The 26,020-nt window shown below is 37.4% G+C and overlaps 1 protein-coding gene and 1 long non-coding RNA gene across 2 annotated transcripts in view; both read right to left on the bottom strand.

The window, feature by feature from the left end:
• LOC107596084 (CLIP-associating protein 1-like) overlaps window positions 1-26,020 on the bottom strand; it is a 77,824-nt gene that overhangs the window by 32,041 nt on the left and 19,763 nt on the right. Inside the window, exons 3-8 of the mRNA XM_016286702.1 lie at window positions 17,081-17,159; window positions 15,346-15,449; window positions 14,889-14,980; window positions 14,556-14,631; window positions 14,051-14,148; window positions 9,655-9,725 (exon numbers count right to left, since the gene is read on the bottom strand). Of these exons, the coding sequence (XP_016142188.1) occupies window positions 9,655-9,725; window positions 14,051-14,148; window positions 14,556-14,631; window positions 14,889-14,980; window positions 15,346-15,449; window positions 17,081-17,159 (520 nt within the window). The remainder of the gene's footprint in view (window positions 1-9,654; window positions 9,726-14,050; window positions 14,149-14,555; window positions 14,632-14,888; window positions 14,981-15,345; window positions 15,450-17,080; window positions 17,160-26,020) is intronic.
• Window positions 20,749-26,020, bottom strand: part of LOC107596069 (uncharacterized) — a 6,651-nt gene continuing 1,379 nt past the window's right edge. Inside the window, exon 3 of the long non-coding RNA XR_001610332.1 lies at window positions 20,749-20,759. This is a non-coding gene — a long non-coding RNA (uncharacterized lncRNA). The remainder of the gene's footprint in view (window positions 20,760-26,020) is intronic.

Raw genomic sequence — 26,020 nt, 5'->3', positions numbered from 1 at the left:
ATTTTGATAATGAACAGACTGCGATGTAAGTTTGAATTGCTAGAATATGTGGGGTGTGTGCGTGCGAGGCGCCGATGCGATCGAACAGCTGAAACATTTTGCACACTCACAATAAAAACAAGATTTGTGCTTTTGCAAAATAAAGCAAACAAACAGAATGCACGCTGTCATCCTTTCCTTTCCGTGAACTTGTTTATGGAGTGCCATGCCACACTTCTGTTTTAAATCTGTTAGCTTAATTAAGTCAGATATATTTAGCTTTTTTTTTTTATGAAAAAGTGTTTTATTTTTATTTTAGGCCTATTACTTACATAGGCTATACATTTTCCTTAAAGCATCCCATTTTGTCCCAGGGCTTGAAAACCTGTGCCTAGACTAGTTAGGTCCACGCAGAAACTTGCGTGAACGATGCTCTTAGTTGTGGCATCACCGTTTAGTGACATCATTGAATGCTCCGGGAAAATGTATAGTCAGTGTCGGTCACAGCGCCTTTTAATTGCTGTTTTGAATCCAGCAATTATTTATTTACAAATTATAAGCTCTGATTATGACAAGTGTGGTATAAAAGCTTTGTTTATTAGAGGAATATTTGGTTAGCTGGAAAATCTTACATCGCGACCATGCTTTCGGATGCCGTTTGAGCCTATATAGCCTACATTTATGCGGCTTTGTTCTTGGTCACGTATTTCCACAAATTCAATAATATTTAGGCATTGTTTCTTTTCCTAAATCCTCACCATCTAACCCTCTAATTTCGCAGGTTTATTTTATTGTCATTCACTTTTTATCACTGTTTTCGCATCTCTTACTGTGGTAAACATGCGGAAGGGAAATTAAAGATTTCATGGCCACGAATTAAGAATTTGTTCGATGTATTAATTTGTTCCCTCATTTTAGTTAAATCATGGGTTATTTAAGGAACAAAATTAATGAAGCATGGACAGTGGCTACAAATTAATAAGTCGTAGGAACGAATTAACAAGTTGTAGGAATGAACCCTTCCCCCGCAGTGTCCCGCAGCCCTGCAACCTTCACCTAATTGTTTCAAATATGAAACAATTATCTGGGGAAATGACTGTTACTACATTTCTATCGCATTCCATGTTGAAGAACTTTGTGTTGTTTCTATTTTAATGTACTTTTAAAGTTTAAATCACATTAAAAGCTTAATTTGTAATTATGAGTGAATGATGATGCATTTATAGACCGTCACCATCACTCACAGCCGCTCGCACGTGTTTTGCGCATGAGCCGCACGCAGCCCAAAATTAAACTGCTTAATCGACCACTGATAGCTTTAATCGATTGCATCTCATTTCGACAATTAATCGATCAATTAATCGTTGACATCCCTATTGCTAATACTTACATATTTCAGATGATAAGCCATATTTGAGGCCGATGAACGATAGGCGAGCATTTGGATGTCCTGCCCGATGTACTGTATTACCACATAGACCAGCCATTAACAATCTGTTAGTCATGGACTGGGTGACTTCGCCTGTGGAGTGTTTTTTTTTTTCTGTAACTAAGCGACTAATAAAATTTTGGTGGACCAAGCCTCTTCTGGTCGACTAACAATTAGTCGACTATTAGGGGCAGCCCTACTTGTATAACAATTCCAGTTACCTGGTGATACATGTCTTAATAAATTACTTCTCGACAGGAATGCCTTTGTTTTTGTGCTCCTGTTTTACTATGGCACAGAATCCTCTTTTATGTGCCTCCCCCGATAATCCTGTCAAAATATTTTCATAATTTAAAAATACTTTTGTTTTAAATTCAACCATTGGGTTGATGGCTACGGGTGCAACAGATGTGTCAAACCAATGCACATGCATGCAAAAGGAAATAAGCATGTTGGAGGCCCTTTCCCAGCATTTAGTTGAGATATGTCATTCAGAGAGAGCCAATGTAGGTGAAGGAATGCATACGCAGTCCGTTCTAGTTAAACCCACTGGTATGTCTGCTGAGAGGTATGCTGACTGCTGAAAAATACAGCCCAATATCATTGGTGGGTGGTAGGGACAACAGAACATATGTATGTGTGTAAAACATCCGTAGACAGCAGCAATATGCCCACAAAAGACATATTTCATAAGACAGCATGTGGGCAGATAGCTATTGACAGTCAAAAAATGGCACAAAGGCATCATTCACAATCCTCTGATATCAAACTATCAGTTTTAGCTGGATTCAAGCAGCAAGTTCAATGTTTCATTTCAGTTAGTGATGATAATTTTCTTTGATTTGAGATTCAAAAGAAGCAGGCCGCCACTGGCTCAACAACATGCTCCGTAACTCGCTTAATTGGCCTAGAAAATCAAATGGTTCATCATAAAACTGCTGTGCAAATCAATCTAACAGCGAGCTCTTATTCAATTGAATAAGAACGTCTCCCTTGGAGCAGAAATGGCTAATCTGAATTGGACATTTTTTTCTGTTTTATACCGCCTGAAGATTGTGAAAAGCACTTGAAGATCAAAGTGGCAACCTGTCAAAAGAAATATGAAAGGCCTGGCAATACCTTACCAGCATTGGTTCTAACAGCACTGCCCTAACACACACAAACTTGCTGAAGTTTAAAATCGGCATGAAATGGAAATTCGCCTTACTTTCTTCACCCAAAGATCTTATTGATCTTACTGTGAAAGATTCATCCATGCATGTTGCAAAAAAAAAAAAAGAGAGAGAGAGAGAGAGCTTGTAATATTTAATTAAAATGTCATAGCTTAAACTTCCTGACTTCTCTCTGATGACGTATGCAATCATTTAGTCTGCTTGGCATTCTGCTAAACTTCTAGGATAAATTAAAGTATGTCCTACAGGTTTTCTAATAATATGAGGGTGAGCAAACAACAGAATTAAATTTTTTTGGTGGACTACAACTATCCATAGTCACCATTTACTATAGCAGCACTATTTGTAGGTAACACCATACATCTGTACAATGTACATAGTTCTCGATTCTCCAACTGAACCAATACAGCAAATAAGCCTCTTTCAATAATAGTTCTTCACAGAGCTAAAACTGACCACAAAATATGGATTTATTCAGCAGGGAAGTGTGGGGATGGTGTGTTATTTATTTACTCCTGGTGCTCTCAGAAGTGAGTAATGTCCTTTCAAGAGGACAAACCTCTGGAACGGGCCTTAATCTCCTTGCCACTCAAGTTTTGAGTTTGAGAGATGTGTCACTTCAGCCAGAGAAGGGAAGGAGGATATAATCTTTTCTGGATGACCTGCCAACTTTGAACGAAGTGCATCCCCAGCTCCTAACTCAGATTTTTCACATGTGACTGAAGACAAACTATGTTTTAATCCAGAAACAATGTTGTTTGCTTACCACAGGAACATGGGATGCTTACAGACCTGTGAAATCATCCGTCAAAAATCAGTATTTACCTTCACAGCCACAGTACCTGCCACTGTGTCAAGCGACAACTTTCTTTAGCTGCTGATTGGACTGAGACGATGACACAGCATAACATGTCGGAGTGACTTTGAGCATGTCAACACAAAAAAGCTCAGAACCCAAGCGACATGTTTATATAACAGTGCTGTAGGACATAAATACACACACACACACACACACACACACACACCGATCCATTAATCTCTCAAACTGTACTGTTGGATTCAATATAAAGTGTATAATAAAAAAAGATAAACTGGTAGTCTCAATCCCTCATTCACCTCTACCTTTTCTGATCACTTCCTGTAGTGTGTCCTGATATAAAAACAGAGTGTCCTAGACAGCACTACTACACTAAGGCATGTGACTCATAACCTGTTCTCACAGGTGCCAGCCGCATTATATTGACATTGCACATTGCAAAGGTGACAACAAACGGTTAGAGCAGTGCACTTTGCTAAAAGTGAAGGAAGGATTATGTTTATGTAAAGTAAACATTAAATCAGTTTATTTTTATACAGATTTCTGGTTTTATTCCAAAGACAAAAATAAAAATGTCTTCATTAATGTAATAACTTCCTCTGCAATGGATTTATTTTTTGGCTAGTGTCATAAAGACAGAGAAAAATAATGTTTTGTTTTTTGAGCATTGTTTAAGGCTAATGTTGTAGGTAAAAATGCAATGCTTATATATATATAGTGAGACACAATGCAACATCCATAGAAAAAAAAGCACAAATAGAATAGCACAAAGTAACTCACTCCTAAAATACTAGAGATGAGCAAAAGAGCAAATTCACATCCATAATGCAGTTATATTTATAGAATGCAACGCAAAAAAAACCAGTGAGACAAATTAATAAAGTAACACTGCAGAAACACATAAAATTAAACCAATTTAAGTGTGAGATGTCTTCGATAAATGTCACAAGTCTAGTTTATAACACATCTAAATCCATGACAATCTGAGAGATTAGAGGTTTTATTTTTCCAAAACGACAACATCTATAAATGGATACACTGCATTTCCATGTCAAAATGCTTTGAAATCCAGCTAAAGAGACCGTAAAAACATGCGAAGCAAAAACACGAATATTTAAATCTCAGAAGCGTTACCATCTGTAAACACGAAAACACAGATAAACATGCCGTCCTCGTGACAGAACAGCAGATTGGAGGTTTAAGGACTTCAGCGCTTCTTTTATTCGTCCCTGACATTAAAGCCGCCATTCCATTCCAATCCTTACCTTCTCCGGTTGTCATAGAGCAAGTGTCTCTTCAATTCACACAGAGACTGCAAATACAACAAAGCTCTAGCTTCTTTTTTTTTTTTACAGTCTCTCTCTCGGGTCTCCGCCTCTCCCTCCCTTTCCCTTCCTGCTGCTGTGGTCTTGTGACTTCACCAAAGACAAAAGCCACCCAACTCTTTTAAATAAAGGACGTAGAAAGCATTTCCCTGTAAAGAATTAATGTAATGTACAAACAATGTATCTGGGGCCATTTGCTTGTCCTTTACTTTGCTACCCCTTCATCTTTTTTGAGTTTATGTTCACAGGACTTGAATCATCTTTCTTACACCAACTAAAATCCTGACACAGGAAAGAGACTCTGGATACTCTGGCCCTCACACAAACAGATTTACACAATATATTAGCAGTGCAAATGAAAGACATTTCCTATTATATAATGCTATTAATATTTGTGCAGAGACAGCACTTATTAAAAAAGGTGCTGTGCTGCAATTGCTGCATCTACAAGCTTTCAACTTCAGCTTTCAGTTATGTTGCACAACATGCGTTAAAGGTATAGTTCACCTTCAGTTGCTGGTCCCCACTTACTTCCATAGAATGGAAAAAAAAACTCTTTGCAAGTCAATGGGGACCAGCAACTGAAGGTGAACTATCCCTTTAAGTCAGCTTTCACAGTTCTGTCAGACAAACGCATTAAGACAGCTTTCAGTAACTATAGTCTGTCGCTCAGACACGTGTTAAGTCAGCTTTCAGTCACTATATAGTCTGCTGCACAGACACGTGTTAAGTCAGCTTTCAGTCACTATAGTCTGTCGCTCAGACACGTGTTAAGTTAGCTTTCAGTCACTATATAGTCTGCTGCACAGACACGTGTTAAGTCAGCTTTCAGTCACTATATAGTCTGTCTCACAGACACGTGTTAAGTCAGCTTTCAGTCACTATAGTCTGCTGCACAGACACGTGTTAAGTCAGCTTTCAGTCCCTATATAGTCTGTCGCACAGACACGTGTTAAGTCAGTCAGCTTTCAGTCACTATATAGTCTGTCGCACAGACATGTGTTAAGTCAGCTTTCAGTCTGTCGCACAGACACTTCGCTTTAATCGCTTCTACTTCGGAGCCAGACACACTGAAGGTGAACTATCCCTTTAAGTCAGCTTTCACAGTTCTGTCAGACAAACGCATTAAGACAGCTTTCAGTAACTATAGTCTGTCGCTCAGACACGTGTTAAGTTAGCTTTCAGTCACTATATAGTCTGCTGCACAGACACGTGTTAAGTCAGCTTTCAGTCACTATATAGTCTGCTGCACAGACACGTGTTAAGTCAGCTTTCAGTCACTATAGTCTGTCGCTCAGACACGTGTTAAGTTAGCTTTCAGTCACTATATAGTCTGCTGCACAGACACGTGTTAAGTCAGCTTTCAGTCACTATATAGTCTGTCTCACAGACACGTGTTAAGTCAGCTTTCAGTCACTATAGTCTGCTGCACAGACACGTGTTAAGTCAGCTTTCAGTCACTATATAGTCTGTCGCACAGACACGTGTTAAGTCAGTCAGCTTTCAGTCACTATATAGTCTGTCGCACAGACATGTGTTAAGTCAGCTTTCAGTCTGTCGCACAGACACTTCTACTTCGGAGCCAGACACAAAAATTTAAACTGTCGCACAGATACTCGCTAAGATAGCCTTCTAGTTCATCATAAACACTCACAGGACAGCTTTCAAACAGATGAAAGAATTTTGTTCCCCACACGAATTTCACTTCAGATTCTTATACTCACAATTCACCGCATTGACCAGTATAAGCGGCTTGATTTGGAAGTGACTTCAGAACAATTCAGTCGAGATCAGCCCTCCCTTCATGAAGGAGTGTGACATCAGTAAGATCAAGCATCTTCATCACATCTGTATATACTTCACTCCTTTAATCTGAATGTGTCTTCATAAGCTAAGCTAAGTTTTTCTTTTATGCTCATGCTTAAACGTTAACAGGTTATTGGCAACGTGCTTGTTACCAAGTCATTATTGGAACATATACTGTTTAACACAAAATTGTGTTTATCATTGGAACGTTTTAGTTTGACTAAGCTAGTTTTAGGAAACGTGCTCTTGATCAAAGCTTTTGTATATTATTGGAAACATACCTGTTGCTCAGGCTTGGTTATTGCCAATACACTTAATCAGTTCTACAGGGGTGCTTGAGGGTGCCAAGCACACTAATGCTAGTGTGATGTTATTTTATGCTAGCACATCTATAATCAGTCCTTCAAAGTTTGCAGTTAAGGAGACAAAGATCTTTAAGTAAGTTAACCATTATTCTCCATTTGACCATTATACTCCACCGTTATACTAATTTCACCGTTATACTCCAATTGAGCATCATTCTCCCCTCTCATGGACTACTACATTTTAATAGCCTCACCAATTGCCTTACCAGAGAACAGCATTCCCGATTATAATTGAAATATGCTATCTCCGCTGTGCTGAGACAAGAGAACATCCACAAAAGTTGCTGTGCTCCCTGATTGATCTTAGAATTAACATACTACGTCATTGTGTTGGGGGTTTCAAACCTCAGTGAGGTTTGTTTGTGGACAGCTCAGAACCTGAACCCTTCAGAGCAAAGCCTGCCGCCAAAATAATATTCAGGACCTTAATCGTAGTCAACAGAGTGGTCCTAACTGAACTCTAGTTTGAGTGACAAATAAAGCTCAAATGTAGTTCAAGCAGACTACGGTGTGACAGCCAGCATCAGCTGATGCTCACTCCTCCCATTACAATTAAATAAGATATAAAAGTTAATCTTTACTCACACTTGCCTTAGTCTTTCGCACAGACATGCGCTTACCCTCCTCCATCCCCAACTCCTCCTTTTACAGGCACATGATCACTTAGCGTCTTTTCCATGGAAATCATCCATCAGTTAATCGTTGCTTTATCTGGTCCAGTCTTATTTACAGACCTGTATCACTTCTGCATGGAATTTTATATTATAGAAAGAAAACTTCTGGTAATCAGACAGAAACCAACATTACTTGGAAATCTCTGATTACGGCTTCTAATCACAGTGTATCTAAATCAGTGTCTGCCTAAAGCACACTCATACCATGGGTTATCATTTGTAAAACTCTCACGGTTCCAATACGGCAGCAACAAGGTTCATGACAAATGACTTTATATGGAGCAGCATGAACCAAGGATCACATCAAAGCTTTTCAATTTCAAAATCAGCATGATATTATTCCATTAAATAAATCAAAATTCAGAAAAAGATAACTAAGTAAGTCCCTTTGAATCTAAAGTCAGACAAACACACAAAGTGATTTTCTCAAAGCACTGCAGCATACAACGTGAAGAGTATCGCTCGCTCACTGTCTCTCCCTCTCTGTCAGGTGTAATTCTAAAGCTGACCCTCACCCTAAAAATTATGATAGATTCATGTTTTATCTCAATATATTACCTCTGCCTGATTTCATTGACAGTTCAACCAGATTTACAAAGAAAGTCAAAGAGACGATCACCCAAATAAACAGATATTTCATTTTTAGTAAAATGACAAAAAAATCCTTATACCACAGATGCTGTTTTCAACCACCCACTGAAATGCAAAATGAGCCCAAATCCTGCGATATAATCTGCACAGGGTCACAGGGGAGAACAGGAGGAAGAGGTGAAGGAGAGGGGGACTCAGACCTCACTAATTCTGTATTTTAAACAAACACGCTTCATAGACTTTAACACTTATAGATCTGCAACTGTCATGCCAAAACCTTCCTGATACATAAAGCCTGATCAAAAAGGCCTTTTAGGCTATCATAGTGTACCTATGATCATTTTTAGTAAAATGACAAAAAAATCCTTATACCACAGATGCTGTTTTCAACCACCCACTGAAATGCAAAATGAGCCCAAATCCTGCGATATAATCTGCACAGGGTCACAGGGGAGAACAGGAGGAAGAGGTGAAGGAGAGGGGGACTCAGACCTCACTAATTCTGTATTTTAAACAAACACGCTTCATAGACTAACACTTATAGATCTGCAACTGTCATGCCAAAACCTTCCTGATACATAAAGCCTGATCAAAAAGGCCTTTTAGGCTATCATAGTGTACCTGATCAGGTCAATACAGTCATTCTTAAACAGTACTTATAATATACCAATAATATAGTACATTATATATCATACAGTTTGTGTGGGTATTATTGACCATACCGTATTTTTTTTCTGTTGTGATGCTTAAAGTAATAATTAACAAATTCCCTAGGACAGGGTTTGCCAAACTGAGGTTCATGAGTTAATTAAAAGCTAATGATTAATTGAATAATAAAAATGTAAAATTAAAACAAATAAATAATCTTTTAATCTCATTTAATAATCATCAGAGTACTGTAAACATGCAAATGCGTTGTTGAAATATTAATTTACAATTTCAGGAAGTACTTCAAGTCAGTATTTAGAACGAACAGGTTCAGCTGACCAAAAAAAGTCTGGGAATCCCTGCCCTAGGACATCATTATAAGATGCAAAGAGAAAATAGTTCCAAAACCTTGTAAGCTGCCTATGTAGACAGCATTTTAAGGCATTACAGGCATGCTTTCGACATGAAAGGTAGTTAGATACCTTTTACTATATTAAAGTAGCATCACATGTATCCTATACAGAAAAGGAAATCCCATAATGCACCGTGATAAGCTCAGTGAATAAAATTAATCCAAGATGGTGGATAATGCAAGAGAAATGTTGATAACAAATATAATCCTTCAATCCCCAAAAGCATAGATTAAAATAGCAGTTCAATCTAATTTTAAAAAATGTTCAACAAGGTGTCTACATAAAGTGAAACAAATGGGTCACTTTTGAGGTTAGGATGATGTACAGAGTGGAACTAGGTTTTGGAAGACAGCCAGGGTAAACATCCAAGCTATGATGTTTAAAAGTCTGTTCGGACATTTGAATTCTTGGAATTTCTAAACATATAGATCCTACCTGAACCTGAGGAGAGGATTATGTTCCCAGATCTTTGGACTTCATCAAATTTGCTGAAAATTACATTCAACCTGTAAAAAAACAAAACAAGAATAAATTAATCTAAAGTTAAAGATTGCTCAGTTACAGACAAACAATATCTAGACCTTCAGAGCAGTAACTCTGGAAATGTGACCCCTGGTGTACACAAAACAATCCTCAGAAACAGGTGTTGCAAATCTAACAAAAAAAGGCTCTCAGCAAGCAGGGTAAATATCTATTAAATGGAAATACCTTTTACTCAGTCACTCCCTTTGTCCTGAGATACCACCTGACCACACTACACTACTATTTAACAAACGCTTAGACTATTAGCTATGGACATAATGACATAATGACCTAACTCATAAACTATGGACACAACAGGCAGTAAAGTACTTGGTTGCTTAACATGTCGGTAGGCAGTCTAAATGTGCGGTTAAAGGCCAGAACAAGCTACAATGAGGACCAGACTATTTGCCGTTAGCCATAAGTCTGGCTGAGCGAGACTGGCTGTGATGTAACAGTTGATGTGTCACATTACAGCATGGATGATTTTGTGATCCTGTCAGTGTAACGCAAGCTTTGCACCAACTATATCTGATGCCAAAGCAGATCTGCAAATCCAAAGGTAAGTGTAATCCATGTCAGGGCTCGATAATAAAGACTGCCCGATGGCCCGGGGCCAGCGTGAAAGACGTTTGGGACAGTAGATGGATTTGTCACTTGCCCGATCGGGCCACTGAAGCGTCGTCACGACTTATCATTTGCATGTGTTTTTAAGACTTGTTAATTTAAAAATTCAAGCGATTAAAAAGCATTTGGGCATGAAAGACAACTACATTCAGTACTCTCGCGTTATGTTCTGTGTGAACAGCGCGCGCACAGACAGCCGTATGAGCCGCCTGAACGGGCAAATACATACAAATGTATGTCAAAATACCCGCCCTGGCAAGTAACTTTGTAGCTTTAACATTGATTAATTTATATTTAATTTATACACTGGAGCATGTTATAGATGCACTGATGTACCGGACATTTTTTGTTTTATTTCAGACTATCTTCTGTTCCGTGCTTGCACACAAACTACACTGCAATAATTTTTCCAATGGCCATTTGTGTGGAAATATTACGTTATTATTATACTTAGTCTGTAAACGGGCGTTAACAGAGGCCACTGTTCACGATGCGCGAAATATAGCAAGAAAATCCAAATATTGAATTTTATATGAATGTGTTTCTTAAGGGAACGGAACTGACTGTTTTCAGAAATGGCGTTTTCTTTTAATTTTGTCTCCGTATGATGCATTTAAATTAGTGTTAATGGTTAATACGTGCAGCGCTGCTGTGTTTACAGCTGTAACCAAGGAAATGCTGTATCACTGTACCATAAGCGTGGTCTGCTGTCAGAGAGTGAATCTGCGTCTCATTCAGCCCACCTGCTGTTTCTGTTTCGTGCAGATGTTTTATGTAGCATAATTTCACAAATCTAAAAATCAGGTTATTCTGTTTTTGCTTCAGATTTTGAAATTATACGGTCTAATATAAATCAAACATTGCACTTTTTTCAATTCATGATTAAAATGCAGTGGTTGCCTCTAATTTCAAATGGCTATGAAAAATCAAGGTGCAACACAGAGTGAAGAATATGCAAATGTTATTTTATATGTGATTTTTCCATTTCTGTACCCGAACATCTACAAACATAAAAACCTAAAGCATCATTTAATTTCTATTTTTGTGCTATAGGCCTATATTTAATTGTGCTATTACTTGTAATTTGTTAATTTGTTCTTATTTACCGGCTGTCACTTGTCTTTAATGTTTAAACGTTATATTTATGTTTATTTTTGGCTAGTGATTTTTGCTGTGGTATCGAAATTCAAATCAAAATTTAATTGGTATCTAAAATATTGGTGTCATATAAGCTTATTTATTAGAATACAAGATAACAGATCAAAAACAATGATAACAGCAACTATTTTATTTTTTGTGGCAGGGCCAGTGAAAATGTTGACCAGGCAAGTAAAAATTTTAACCACTGATCCGACTTAGCGTTGATCCCTGCATGTGCAAAGAGGTTAGCAAATCATAACAGAGGAAATTAACAGGTCTTAAAGGTATAGCAGCAAAAAAAAAAAACTTCTTTAAAGGACAAAGAGATAGTTGTCAACAACAATACTGTTATTCGATGAAAGAAACATCGTAAATGGATCAAAGGAAAAAATAATTTTAATTATAGAATGGCCTCTTCAATGAAGCAATAATTTTCGAAACACTTAAGCATCCTCAAATGACAGCAAATCACTTGGAGAACATCTGAAACTGAACCATGTAGCGCTGCTCCCTGAAACTCCTCCCACTGCATAATCACAAAGCTGAGGTTGTTTTCTTCCTGTACAACCCTCTGAGAATCCTTCATCCTTTACATCCCTCTCAGAAGATTGTCTATGCGAGTCAGAGGCAGTTCCCCAGAGCCCTGAGCATCAAAGCCAATTCATCGTCATGTTCTCAGCTCCCTGTGAGGGGATTTTGCCATGCTGAATCTGTATGGGCTACCACATTTCTCTGCCTTACAGTGTGGCAGAGAATCATTTTAGGTCATAAATAGGGCTGAGTGATAAAATGAATACTCAAAATTTGCATTTATGATATTGTGAAAATTGTGATGATGTTAATGTTCAAAGCTCTAACCGGCAAAGTCATTAAATTCTAACTAGGACAAGTAAAGCCTTGTAATATTTATGGTTAAGAGGATGTTGTTTCCTACAATCATGCTATTAGGATTTCATTTTAAATGAGGGCATCCCTGCTGACAACCACTGACAAATGCAAACATTTAATCCTACAAGTCCATCACTTCTGCTTTACCAAGTGCAACACAACAGAATTTTGAATTGCAAATGAGACGGGATGCCTTTTCTGCAGTTTGAGAAATGGGAAATGCTTTTTGCTAAACCCTTATGCACTACAGTGTTCAAAAGAGATTTCTTTCTCTATTCACTTCATCCATGCAAACTGACTGTGTGCCTCTAAATTAAGCTGTGAAGATTTGAATTTTACAGATACATCCATGCCAGTCCGAGAAAAAATAGCAGGGCTGAAAAACTGTCATGCTGTCAGTGTGCTTAAGACTCAACCTGGATATTGAACATTTGGAAAATTAAAACTTTGTTGTGCACACTTAATTTATGATAAATATGAGCTTTCGAGAGAAATAAACGAGGGTTCAATACTTTCATAGATCCCTCCAAGGCCCATTTTAATTTGTGTGGTTATCATTTATAGTAACAGGATTTGGTCTAGTCCCAAAGAATTTGGGTACAGATGCACATGAAGCCAACTGAGAAGGCAGCATGGAAATTATATTAATCTAATAAAATCAAATATAATGAGTACAGCCCTCGGAAGTGGAAATGAATTAGCATTAGCTTAAAATATTTTCATATGACCCAAATTATTGTCTTAAGATCTGACGAATTAACTCAAAAATACTGGAGCTGCAGTACACATACAGTACTTGAGCCTTGATGCTCACAAACGAGTTGCCGGTTTGTCGTTGTGTCCGAAGTCACAGCAAACTGTTTTCCCCAGGCATGTTCCAATTGAGCCTGCTCTCAAAAGTCTTAAAACTATAACCACTGAGAAGATCAGAGAAACAGATGCCTGCATGGGTCCTGGAGACATGCACAGATTTTAAGTGGGAGGGACGCCTAACAGATGTTACAACCAAATTCAGACCACAAGCAAATGCTGGCATGCCTTCCTCCTCTCCATGCACTCAACTCTTGCTGTGCAGTATCATGGTTGGATGCTTTTTTTTTGTAGGATCAAACCAATAGAGCAAAACATCTGAGACTGGCGCTATGAATTCCACACTTTTCTGAATTCTAAATCACCAAATCAGGAGGTTTAAGCTTAATTACATATTAGGCTGTGTGCTCTGAGCACATAATATTAGCTGCTAAAAGCATATTAGTCTCAAGTTAGAGGGCAGAGTCAGATTCTGGGTCCGGAGGAAAATTAAGACCTAATGACCTGTATGAATAGCCACTTTAGCCTCTTAAGGGAATAAGAATCATTACAGCACTAACAGAGACTGGTTCATGAATGTTTTCACTCTGTTTAGAAACACTTATTAATGGGGAAAACCAGCTGTCTAGATTTATCAATGCTTGATAGAAGTAAATGAACACATGCAGCGAATACCAAGAGGGAAAAAATACCTTCAAAACATCCAGTTAAGTCCAAAATTAGACAAAAATCCACCTGAATTAGAAAAGACCCTGGGAGTGTCCTGAAAACGCTAATATTCTAGATGTAAAGCTGATGCATTGTCTGTGAACTGGTACAAAATTAGGAAAAAGGAAGAGCTTACCTTGATTGCGGCAGTCCTTTTTTGCTAAGGTCAATTCTAACCTTCTCTCCAACATGTCTGTATATTTCCACAAGGCAGTTCATAGCCGCATCCCGAACCTGGGCAGATAATTGGACAACAGTTTCATAATTTCACTCATTCAGGTCTCTAACCTGTGCTCCCGTGGAAGCTTTATATGGAAATATTTTTTCCATATTTTATTTTTTAAAATGTAAATGTTTTAGAAGGACAAAAAAAGCAACTACATTGCTACTTATATGTTTATTCTGAATGTTTTCCACGGCATCTGTTAACAATATTCATTCATATTGTAAAATGTATGTTTATTTAATAAAAACCAATGTACACTGTCATATTTCCATCAACTCCATATCCAAAACCACCAGCAGAGGTCACTATAGCTTTGTGAAATGTTGCTACCTTCATCTACTGTTCTGTAAAAAAAAGCCATGTCACACAGATCAGTTTAATCTTGAACGTTTTAGATAACAACAAATGCGCATACCTGACTTGTGGGGTCTCCGAGTAGATTACATATATGTGGTACAATTTTGCTCAGGGTTAAGCCTTGGGCACCGTATCTGAAAAACATAAGCGATGGTGACAGAGAGGACAGCATTAGTGCATCATGGGGGGTTGTGGTAACTTTGCCAACTTCAGCTTTAATGGGTTATCCTTGAAGAATGTGCTGCATCATTTTCATTTTCATAGCTTAATATCTCTATTCAGCAGAGAAATTCAACTGCAAGTGGAAATTTTAAACATAAACGTCAGTGTAAGTTGCGTTTATGATGAATGAAAACTACAATATCCAGACTGAGAGGACAATGGGACTTACATGTTCAGAGTTGAGATGAGACAGAGACAGACTCCCTCTCTGGTCCGGTTGTTTTTGTGTTTGAAACCCCCCAACATTCGGTCCCATATGTACTGTGAAGACAATCCAAATGTAATACTTTCAATCTAATACAATTAAATGGCAGCTAATCGCATTATGAGACCTCCCATCAGCCTTTTCATGGAGCGAAGAGTTCAATACATTAACTAAATGAAATCCTGTTTAAAATACCACAAAGGCATCTCGCAAGGGTACTTCTGAGTGGAGCAGGTAGTTCAGATCTTACATTACAAATACCGTTTAGGCTGTCATGATATTTTAACACAAAGACAAAATACAGAGATGTCTGTTTGTGGACATAATGCACTGTGTTCACACAACAGGACTGCAGTGTTAGCTTTAGAATGGATTGAACGTCCTGGAATTAATATTTAGGCTAAATAAAGACAAATACTACCTGAGGAGTAGCTGACTGCTCCATGATCTTCAGCAGCAGGGTTTGATCTTGGTCTCTGACTTGATCTTTGGCATCGCCTAACCGATCTATCAAGCTGGGTAAAACTGGGGATGGACAAAGATTAGATATTAGGGATGTGCAAAACTATTTTCATTACTGATTAGTCAACTAGATGGAAGCTTCGAATCATTTGAGACTAGGGATGCACGATATATCGGCCACCATATCGGTATCGGCCCATATCGGGTCATTTTTTCTGTTATCGGTATCGGCCTGATAAGAAAATTTGGCCGATATCTTAAAGCCGATAAATAATGCATTATTTCCTTCAGAGACACTTCAGATGCGCGCTGTTCGTTTGCAGCCTTTTGTGCAATTGTACATTGTAATATTGTGTTTATTTGATGTATATCTGATTTATCTCATATAGAATGCGTTTGGTTAAGTTAAAAGAGCGCTTCAGTTTACCGGTGATCATCTTTAGCTCAGCACACGCAGCTCAAACAGCAGTGCACAACATTAATAACTATGATTGGGAATGTCGTGTATATAACATTCTAATGAGAACATTATTATAATAAAACGTTGTGAATTCTTTGGGTTTAGTTGCCGTGTTTCAGCGCGTTGTTATGGGAAGAGCGCATCCACAACAGGATCACACATTCTGACTATAGCATGCAATAACTGCGTCATTTTGTACATATATAAGTTGTAATATTATGTTTATGTTGTATTAATATTAATCTCAGGATGCATTTCCTTGAGTTAAATAAGCTGCCAGCAAAACGCTTCAGTTTACCGTGTTCATTCAGCTCTTCAGCTTCAGCACGCGCAGCTCAACGGCTGCTATTTAAAACAGTGGTATTAATTTGTTACTTTTTCAAAATCATTGATATATTATTAATAACAACAACCACTTGTATTTTTCTCTTATTATTTTCATCAACAATATGGTTTAGTAATTAAAATAATTTAATTATTGTCCGTGCAGAGGCTATTCCGTTTTATTGATCTATGGCGCATTCATTTTGATTCTTTACACGTGTAATGATGTCCAGTGACTTGTTTGCATTATTTATGCATAATTTTATTTATTTGTAAGACTTTTTTATAACTAAATTTGGTAATGGGAGAGTAAAAATATTTTTAAAACGTACACCGTTCAAACTAGGCTGCTTATGTTGAAGTGTTTGGGATGTGGCTTTTAATGATGAGACCTTTTTTGTAATCAGGCTCTCAAAAAGTATATAACAATTTGGATATAGATTTATCGGCCAACATATCGGTTATCGGCTTTCAAAAATAAAGAATAATCGGTTATCGGTATCGGCCAAAATTTTCATATCGGTGCATCCCTATTTGAGACTGAAGACCTTCAGATTATGTAATAACGGGAACATTTCTCACATGAATGCAGTGAATTTGTTACAAAAGCAGTGTTTGATGACTGCAGCAGTGATGCTTTCAAGCAGATGAATTTTAAGAAGCAACTTCTCAGAGGGTTTCAGTGTATGCTGACAGTTCATTTAAAGCATAACACTGTCAGCAAACTCAAACCTTCTGCAGGAAGTTGTATCTCTTCATTTGTCCCCTTTAAAGCACCACTGCTTAAAAAGTGATAAAAAAAAATCTTTAAAAATGTTCTTCAGATAAACTATAACATGAAAATAAAGTGTTTTCATGTTAAAGTGAGATTTTTTTTTACACATATAAGATAAGATATTAATATTCCTACCTGTACCAACTTGGGGCCGAAATCGGTCCTGTAATCTCGTCACTAAGGCAGAAAGCAGGTCCATTCCCAACAAAGCCAACTGAAAGTGAAAAATAAATAAATTAAACTGAGACAAAAAAAACAAAAAGTGTATTATATGTGTGCATTTTTATTCAATTTAAATGTGTGTGTTGTTACAATACACAAAATCTTGAATTATCTTTAAAAATCTTTAAGTAACTGCACACTGTCATTGTCAATTCAAAGTAGGCTATTACAAAGAACAAAGTAAGAAGGTACAATTAATGAAATGGCCGCCCCTCTCCCAAACTGAATGAGCAGAGCAGAGGATTATGGGTAACAAATAGGGCATCTGAGTCTGAACAAGCAATGCAACTGACTATGGATAACAGACAAATTTCAGCTGAATCCAAAATAACATATCACAAGTATGAATACTAGTACTAGAAATACTACACATTCACATACTACTTAAGATTAGCATACTTATGTTACTCCAAACGAGTAGTGCAAAGGATTATGGGTAAATCCCTAACATCTTATTTATTTTTCTCCTTTCTCAGCCTTTTTTGACATCGCAGCCACAGTAGTTCCTTTCCAGTAAAGTTCATTACACATTTAAACAAATTTCACTTCAATGGTCAACAAAATGGTCTCTCTATTCATTTCTGCCATATGTACAGTGACTGACAGTCACCACTGATAAGATACCACTAAATATTGTAGAAACTTAATTTGCTGTAAAGTTGCTTTGCAATGATTTGTATCGTGAAAAGCGCTGTACAAATAAACTTGAATTGAATTGAATTGAATTCCAACCATCACGAGAAGATCGGCACAGAACAAACATACTGCAAATGCTCCGCCCAACTACTTAACTTTCCTTGTCATGGGGTTGAGGACTGTTCAATGAGCGTATAGTGAGAGCAGGCCTGCTAACACCATATCAACACAATCGCATCACCTGACTTCTAGAAGACAGATAATGGTGCAATTTTTGGAAATCCTCACATTTAAAGTTAATCTCCTGTCATTTGTTTAATCCTGCCCTTTTGATTTATTTTACATATGTATTTAAGCAGCTGGGTTTGACTCTAATATATCTACTATAACAAAGTCCTGATCCTTTGTTCTCACCCATACAGAAAATGGCTAATTATGCTGGTGACACCCAGGACTGAGACACAGATAAACCACATCAGCTGAGGAGAGTATTAAATGCCTTAGAGGAGGTGCAAAAAAGGCAAGTCGTATCATGAGGCACTGGGTAGCACACAGCTGATTTCTTTGCTGTCCTCCTTAATGCACACATTCTCACAGATGGGAACAGATTTAGCCATTTTCTACTATATATACCATTAAAAAATTTGGGGTCAGGAAGTCATTTTTTAAAATATATTAATACTTTTATTCAGCAAGGATGCATTAAACTGATCAAACGTGACAGTAAAAGCATTTTTAATCTTACAAAAGGTTTCTATTTCAAATCAGTGCTGTTCTTTTGAACTTTCTATTTATCATTGAATCCTGCAAAAATGTATCACGGTGGCAACTGTTTTCAAAATAATAATAGTAATGATAATAATAAGAAGAAATGTTTCTTGATCACCAAATCGGCATATCAGAATGATTTCTGAAGGATCATATGACACTGAAGACTGGAGTAATGGCTGATGAAAATTCAGCTGTGTCATCACAAGAATAAATTACATTTTATTAAAATAGAAAACAGTAGAAAACAAAACTGTAATAATATTTCACAATATTAATGTTTTTTTTCTGTATTTTTCATCAAAGAGTTGTAAGCCCGCCTCTTCCCTATGTGCAATCCAAACCATCTTCTCACCAGCAACCTCCTGCTTCAGACCATCTTAGGCTGCCAAATTTAAACATACACTATCCCGCTATTTATATCTCTCCTATCCACCACAGTCAAAGAAAAGATTCAAGGACTATTGTTCTCCTTTCTGAGCTTTTGTTTCATCTCTCTGTGCTTTCTTTTGCTTCATTCCTTCCTCTGTTTCCTTGTTAATGGCTGATAGGAAATACACAGGAGTGTGATCGATCATTCCAGCTTCTGCTCCAGGCTCAAATCAATACCAAAATAAACTATTACATAAGTCTATGCAGACTCCGTCACACCTGGCTAGACAAACGGTGAATAGCAGGAGAGAGGAGGCATGTAGCTGTCAGAACACACTAACGAGACAGATCTGTTTCATGGATATGTGCTCATTCCCCTGGTTTCGTCATCTTCAACAATTCATACCACCTTGCTAATCAGTCCAACAGCGCCTGTACATTCCTCACTAAGACAGTGGAGCTCAACCTTTTTTAGTGCATGGCCCATTTTAAAAGGGGTCATTGTCATGAGGAATCAGATTTTTCTTTATAGTAAATTGCAATTCAATTTTTTTTTTTTTATTCCAAAACGGAGCTTTTCAGTCAGAGGGTCAAATGTATCATTAAATTAACGGTTTCATCTACTTAAAAAAAATACTGAATGTTACAGACAACAAATTACATTTTTATTTCACTGGTCAACTTTATTATTATTGACTTTTCTTTTTAGTATCTTGCACCCTGAAAGCCCTGTTATGAAAGTAAAAACTCATTCTGCATGAATGTCTAACTTGGATCAATAATTGTTTCCTATGAAAACAAAGGTTCTGAATCATCAAGTTCACCTTTACATCTGGTTTGTTATAGCCTACATTTCCTGCAATATTTTAAGCCCAAGACAAACTGCATTTTTTATACACCTCCGTTAAGATTGTTGTGACATGCTTTTCAGGATTCGTTGAATAGAAACTTCAAAATCACATCATTTATTTGAAATGGAAATTTTTGTATCATTCTAAATGTCTTTATTGTAATTTTAGATCAATTGAATGCATCCTTGCTGAATAAAGATATTGATTTCTATCCCCAAAAAAGAACATACAGAAACTAGAACTATAAAAATTATGTGATAAAAAATGGGAAAACCCACAAATAAGATCCAACTCTATATGCAAACCCAAGGTGGAAAACCTCTGCACTATGATTTCTTTGGTGGTGTGTTACCAGGATCATTCCAGATTGATGTAGCTGGTAAAATAAGCTTGTCCCAGATCCTCACAGGAACAAAGTCCTCATTAGGCCCGTCCAAATGGGAGGTATTTATCCAGGCCAGTGAGACTGCAGGACTAAATGATCTGCAGGGCACAGGGTGTACACTGCCTGTTAAGGAAACCAGTGTTCAAACTGAAATACTACTGAAGACAATGCTGAAAGATTGTATGTAAAAAAATTATTAAATAAATAACACAGTGTTAGTCTAACAAAGGTCTTTCCAGTCAGGATGCGTTGCTAAAGCTATCAGGTCTCTCATTTGCATAAAGCTGAACTCTAGTTAACTTTGTTTCATTGCCAACAACCACTATTAATCATTAAGTCAACTAAAAAAAAAATCTAGTTTTGCTTCTACGCTGGTTTGCTCATTGGTGCCAGCTTTGTGAGAATTATCTGTGATTTTCCATGAGTCAAGGAAGAACAGCTGGAATGAAGTCAACAGGCCCAGACATGGATGCAAGAAATCAACATAGGCCCACTCTCCATGTGCTGGGCCATTATTATTATCATACCTGCAACCACACCACCACCAAGATTAAATAATGGCCATACACTCTACATTAGCCTTGTATTTTGGGAGGATTGTGAGTTCAAAGGCTTTTTATTAAATAAGCTGGTCTCAGGTCAGCGCTTGAGGGAGATTCAAGGCCATCTGTAATAGAAGACTAATGTTGCACCACAGCTGGTCTCAAGTAGTACAGTGGCTCCCTGAGTCACCAGTAGAAAGGGCCTGAGGGACGTCAGTAGCGGCTAAGTGGAGTCTGAACAGAGAAAACGCCTCCGATACTGCAGTCACACCACAGCAGCACAGCACAAGAAGCACCGATACTGAGCAACACTCGCATCACCAGACGCTTTCCCTGCCTGAATTTCTCTTGAGAAACGCCTGAAATGAAATGTCTTCTCATCCTACAAAATAAGTGCCTCCTACTTCACTTCTCAGGTCAGCGCTTGAGGGAGATTCAAGGCCATCTGTAATAGAGGACTAATGTTGCACCACAGCTGGTCTCAAGTAGTACAGTGGCTCCCTGAGTCACCAGTAGAAAGGGCCTGAGGGACTGAGCAACTGAGCAACACTCGCATCACCAGACGCTTTCCCTGCCTGAATTTCTCTTGAGAAACGCCTGAAATGAAATGTCTTCTCATCCTACAAAATAAGTGCCTCCCACTTCACTATTCACTGGCTCTTCCATCACTGCACGGTCATGTTCTCTGAAATGAGAGCATGTTTCGCTGCTCACAAGAGTCCTTACGATTAATGTGAAACTCCAAAAAGGACCCAAAACACCATAAAAATAACCATAAAAGAAGTCCATTCAAAGTCCATGTAAAACTACTAGTAATGTATTTACTGAACTACCATTTAAAACTAAAATTAGTTAATAGGCTAATTCAGGAGTTAAAACAGGAGTTCATGAGAGAACTGCAAGTGGTTCGTAAGTTGACGTAATGCAAATAATTAATTGAATCATAAAAAATAAACAAAAATCTTTAATTTTTTCCATTTAATTTTCTACATTTTTATTTTAAAAGTACAATTTATTATTACAAAAGTTTTTATAATTAGCTATAATAATATTATTGTAAATAAAATACAAAAAAATCAAATGTAAATAATATAAAATATAATACTATTACAAAAATGTTTTATTATTTTTATTATACCGTAAAGACCTTATGTAACCACATCCCTTTTCAGCACTGCGCTGATTGTCTTCTGTCTTCCGGTTTATATTTCCACAGCATGAAGGTAAGATCTTACAGATTTATGAATGAACCAATCATTTTAAAATTTCCCCGGTCTACTGACATTTTTGTTCATGATAACTTCTGTTAACTCTACAATAAGTACATCCACTTCACCAGTTAATTACTCTTTGACAGCAATTTCACAGAATATTTAAGAAAAAGTTTGGGAATTACTGGGTTCCATGTGAGTTGTTGGACCAACACTTGCATATCTAGGCTAATAGAAGGTATTGCCTAGGTAAGGGAGTGCAAGTTTTCAGAATACAACGGTGGACTAAAAGCACATCAGGGTAGCTGTTAAGATCTTCAGGGAGCTCATGGGACCGATGACTGCAGGCATGATCTCTATCAAAACAACATGCACAAGCCACGAGGAACTAAACAATCTACTCCACATCAAACCAAAAATCACAGCAACATAAGAACTACGGTACTTGTTTACTGGGTTGAAAAGTTGCACAAGAAATACAGAACCAACAAGCTACAGAACAATAACAGCGAGCTAATTAAAATTTCAAATTAGAGCGAGGCATCGCTCAAAGAACAAAAAAACATCACTGTCCTTTCCGTGACCTGTGTGGCCCCTATTAAACCGCATCCATATTTAAACATGCATGAACTTGAGAGAGCTTATCAGCGCTGCCCTGATCCCGAACCCATCACCTTCCTCTTTATGTAAGAGGGAGAACACACAGCACTGTCCACACATACTGTCCTCACAGACATTACTGTGGTTCACTGGGCTGCAGAACTGTCTACGGGCTGTTTAAAAACTTTTAGGCAGTGTGCTGGAGACAACAGCTCTCATATATGAACAGCACTGCACACAATATCCTCTGTGAAATGAGAAAACAAACAACAAAAACAATCTCATTACTTGTTAGTGCAATAAATGTTGCTGTGTTTCTCTAAAGCTTTTCAAATTAACCAGCCCTGCAGCGCACTAAACAGCTTGTGGATCTTGATAATGGCGTCACTAAGAAACTGTCCTCCTAAAATAGCACATTTTCAGAGAAAACAAAAACAACTTGTGAAGAAACACCCTGAGGGAAAGAAGAAATTTTCATTTCTGAATATTAACCCTTTACAAAAAAAGTACTATGGTAGTACCACGGGACAGTGACTGTTTTAGATGATACACTGATAGCTTGATACTAAATATTTATATTAGCTGTACATGGTATTATTTACACATTACTCCAAAGTATTTCAAAGAAGACAATGGTAAAATCCTGTTACTTTTTTTTTTTGGTTTGTTAATTTGGTTTGAAATTATGAATGACAGACATTCATATTTTGCTGTTTCTAAATTTAGATATTCCACCTAAATTATATTTAACATCTTCTATTCTTCAGGAAATCTCAATGCATTATAAATGTTGTGGTAAATCCATTTTACTCGCATTCAAAACGATCATTTTGAATTTTTTTGTGCGTTTTATTTTTCATTTATTTTGACAAAATAGTGCAGAATTTTAATATTGGCACAACATTAAAATAATTATCAGCTTATTGGTGTAAGGATAAAAGAAACTCAGATACTTTGATCTCCTGAGAAACAAACAATACACTGGCATCTTCAAGACACCCCACAGAGGGGTGGTGGAGGAAACGCCTCTCTCACATATGCATTGGTTCCTCCTCATCCCCTTCCTTCCCCTCACCCATCCTTCTCTTCACCCAGCTCACTCAGAATGGTCAAGAATATAATGTTCTATATGAATGCAAATAAGATTTACAGTCATGTTTGGTTTCATTTGAATAGTTTCAGGGCGATTGGTACAATGGTCTTAATCTTACAAAAAGATAATACAGATTCTAAGAGTTAAGAGATACTTTGATTACCATAGCGAGCAATTCCATGCAAATTACCTTCTGTTCCCATTGAGGTGTAAAACCACCAATGTAGGTAACTGTAGGGGGCTAAACAGACCTACTATTTAAAGTATATTAAATAGTATTAGCCACAAACTTCTGAATAAGGATTAGAATGGCGAGTTTTGTGATCGTGGAGCCCACGCTGTGAGGCATCCTAAGCGACATAGATTCCTAATGAATGAGTACAATACAAAGTAAAGAGTTAATTAGAATAATCGAATGTCAGAATAATCAGAGACCCACAAACAACCGATCTCCCTTTCAACCTAAATTTGAGGTCATACTAAAATGGAGTCAGATTGAGTTCAACCTAAATTGAATAACTCTGCACGCTGAAAAGACCGAACAGGCAAGAAACCTTCATCCGCCACTGGATACCTTCTTTGGGCCATGTGCGCGGACCTTACATTGGTATTGGGCAGAACTGTAGTGCAACCCTACAAATCAGTCAATGTTGCTGTGCAAGCAGACTGACAAAAGCCACTGAAAGTCAAGCAGTATCGACGGGGTCTGACTATGACAACCCGAACATTTCCTTTTTCCTCACAATAGAATGCCACACAAGCCTACACTTAGAGGTCAGAGGAAACTTTCCAACTGCTTGGAATATACACTCAAGAAGTGAAGTGGGTGCCATCTTGACACAGTGAGAAAGGAATGTGGACAATCCTTGCCAACAAAACGGAAACCTTAGAAAGGCAGAACAACTACAGCTGATATCCACGCGCGGTTTTGTTTACTACACACATACTGAAGTGCCTGACGCTCGCGGTGTTTTCAGCATCTGCCGTCTCACTAAATGAGGACATAAATACATGAACAACATCTCCAGAAGTGCTCTGAGAGTTACTTCATGAGCATTTGACCGTTTCATTTGAGTAAAACTAGCATCATATCATATACATAGGCTACCTCATGGCAACACGTCAAAATAAAAGTTCCATTTAGCTACTACTACTACTATTACTACTACATCAATTATTACAACTTTTCTTTAAAAGAATAATCACACAATACTCTATTTTAACATCTTCCATGTTTTAATTTTAATAGTAAACCCCTTTGTTTGCCAAAAATAGAGTTTAACTCTCATTTGATTAAAAGATCATTTAAATTAATGTTTTATGCCTTCATTTGCACTGCACTGTAAATTAAAACTAATGGAAATTACTGTCACATAGGCCAAGATTAAGATACTGTCACGTAGGCTAAGATTAGGATGACAAATTTAGACATTTTAATAGGCTTTTGAACCAAGTTTGCCTAAAATAGGCTATTAGTGTTATAGTTTCATTAAAATAGTTGCGGTCTTCTTAACAACTTCTACAATGGCGCTATGAAGACAATTAAATTATTTACACTTATTATATACATTGTGCCTTTTTAAGTTAATCAATTGATGTGCATTAGATGATGTATTGAACAGTCACCTCTTGTAGGTTAGGATTTAGTCATCAGAAAAGAATCAATGAAGAATTATGAGAGGTTATGCTATTACTAGGGATGTGTGCGACGACTAATTTGACTGAAGTTTAAACGAAAGTTTTTATATCCGACTAGTCGACTAGTCTAAAAGCAAGAAACCCCCCCCAAAAAAACCCCTCTGTGCGTGCGTGTAGCATATATAATAGCCTATATTTGAAATACTTAATCTATGAATCACACTGTCAAATCCCTCAATGAATTCCGTTTGCTCGCACACTTGCCTCGCGTCATCATCATTTCATTTTAGGCGGTTGTTAAAAAGAAAAAAAAACAAGAAGAGCATACACTCAACGTCGGCCAAAGCATAGCTTATTTATTCAAATCAGCTGGGGAAATGCAGAACAATGGAAAATCAATCAATAGCCTGACAGAATTCTTAATCTTCATATAAGGTTAGCCAACATATTAAAACAAGTCAAAAACAATGGGTAAAAACAATTTATCAAGAAATCGCATTAAAACAGCTTTTAAAACGTACTTAGTGTAGGCTATATCGTCTAAAAACAAAATGCAACAATGCCCATTTTACTTACTCAGACCATGCGTTATTTGTTCAGTGAAATTATCAACGTGGTCTGGTGAAAGACAGGACCTGAGGCGATTAACAAGAAAATTCCTGCACTTGAAAAAAATGCGCTCGGCAGGAACTGAAGACGCAGGCACGTAGAGATAATGAAAAGCAAGCCGATAAGAGTTTCAGAAAGCGCCTGGACA

This window comes from Sinocyclocheilus grahami, unplaced genomic scaffold (assembly GCF_001515645.1).
Source record: "Sinocyclocheilus grahami isolate Dianchi unplaced genomic scaffold, SAMN03320097.WGS_v1.1 scaffold214.1, whole genome shotgun sequence".
Classification (NCBI taxonomy): Eukaryota; Metazoa; Chordata; class Actinopteri; order Cypriniformes; family Cyprinidae; genus Sinocyclocheilus; species Sinocyclocheilus grahami.
Note: the sequence above shows the minus strand (reverse complement) of the source record. Positions and strands in the feature narration are given on the sequence as shown.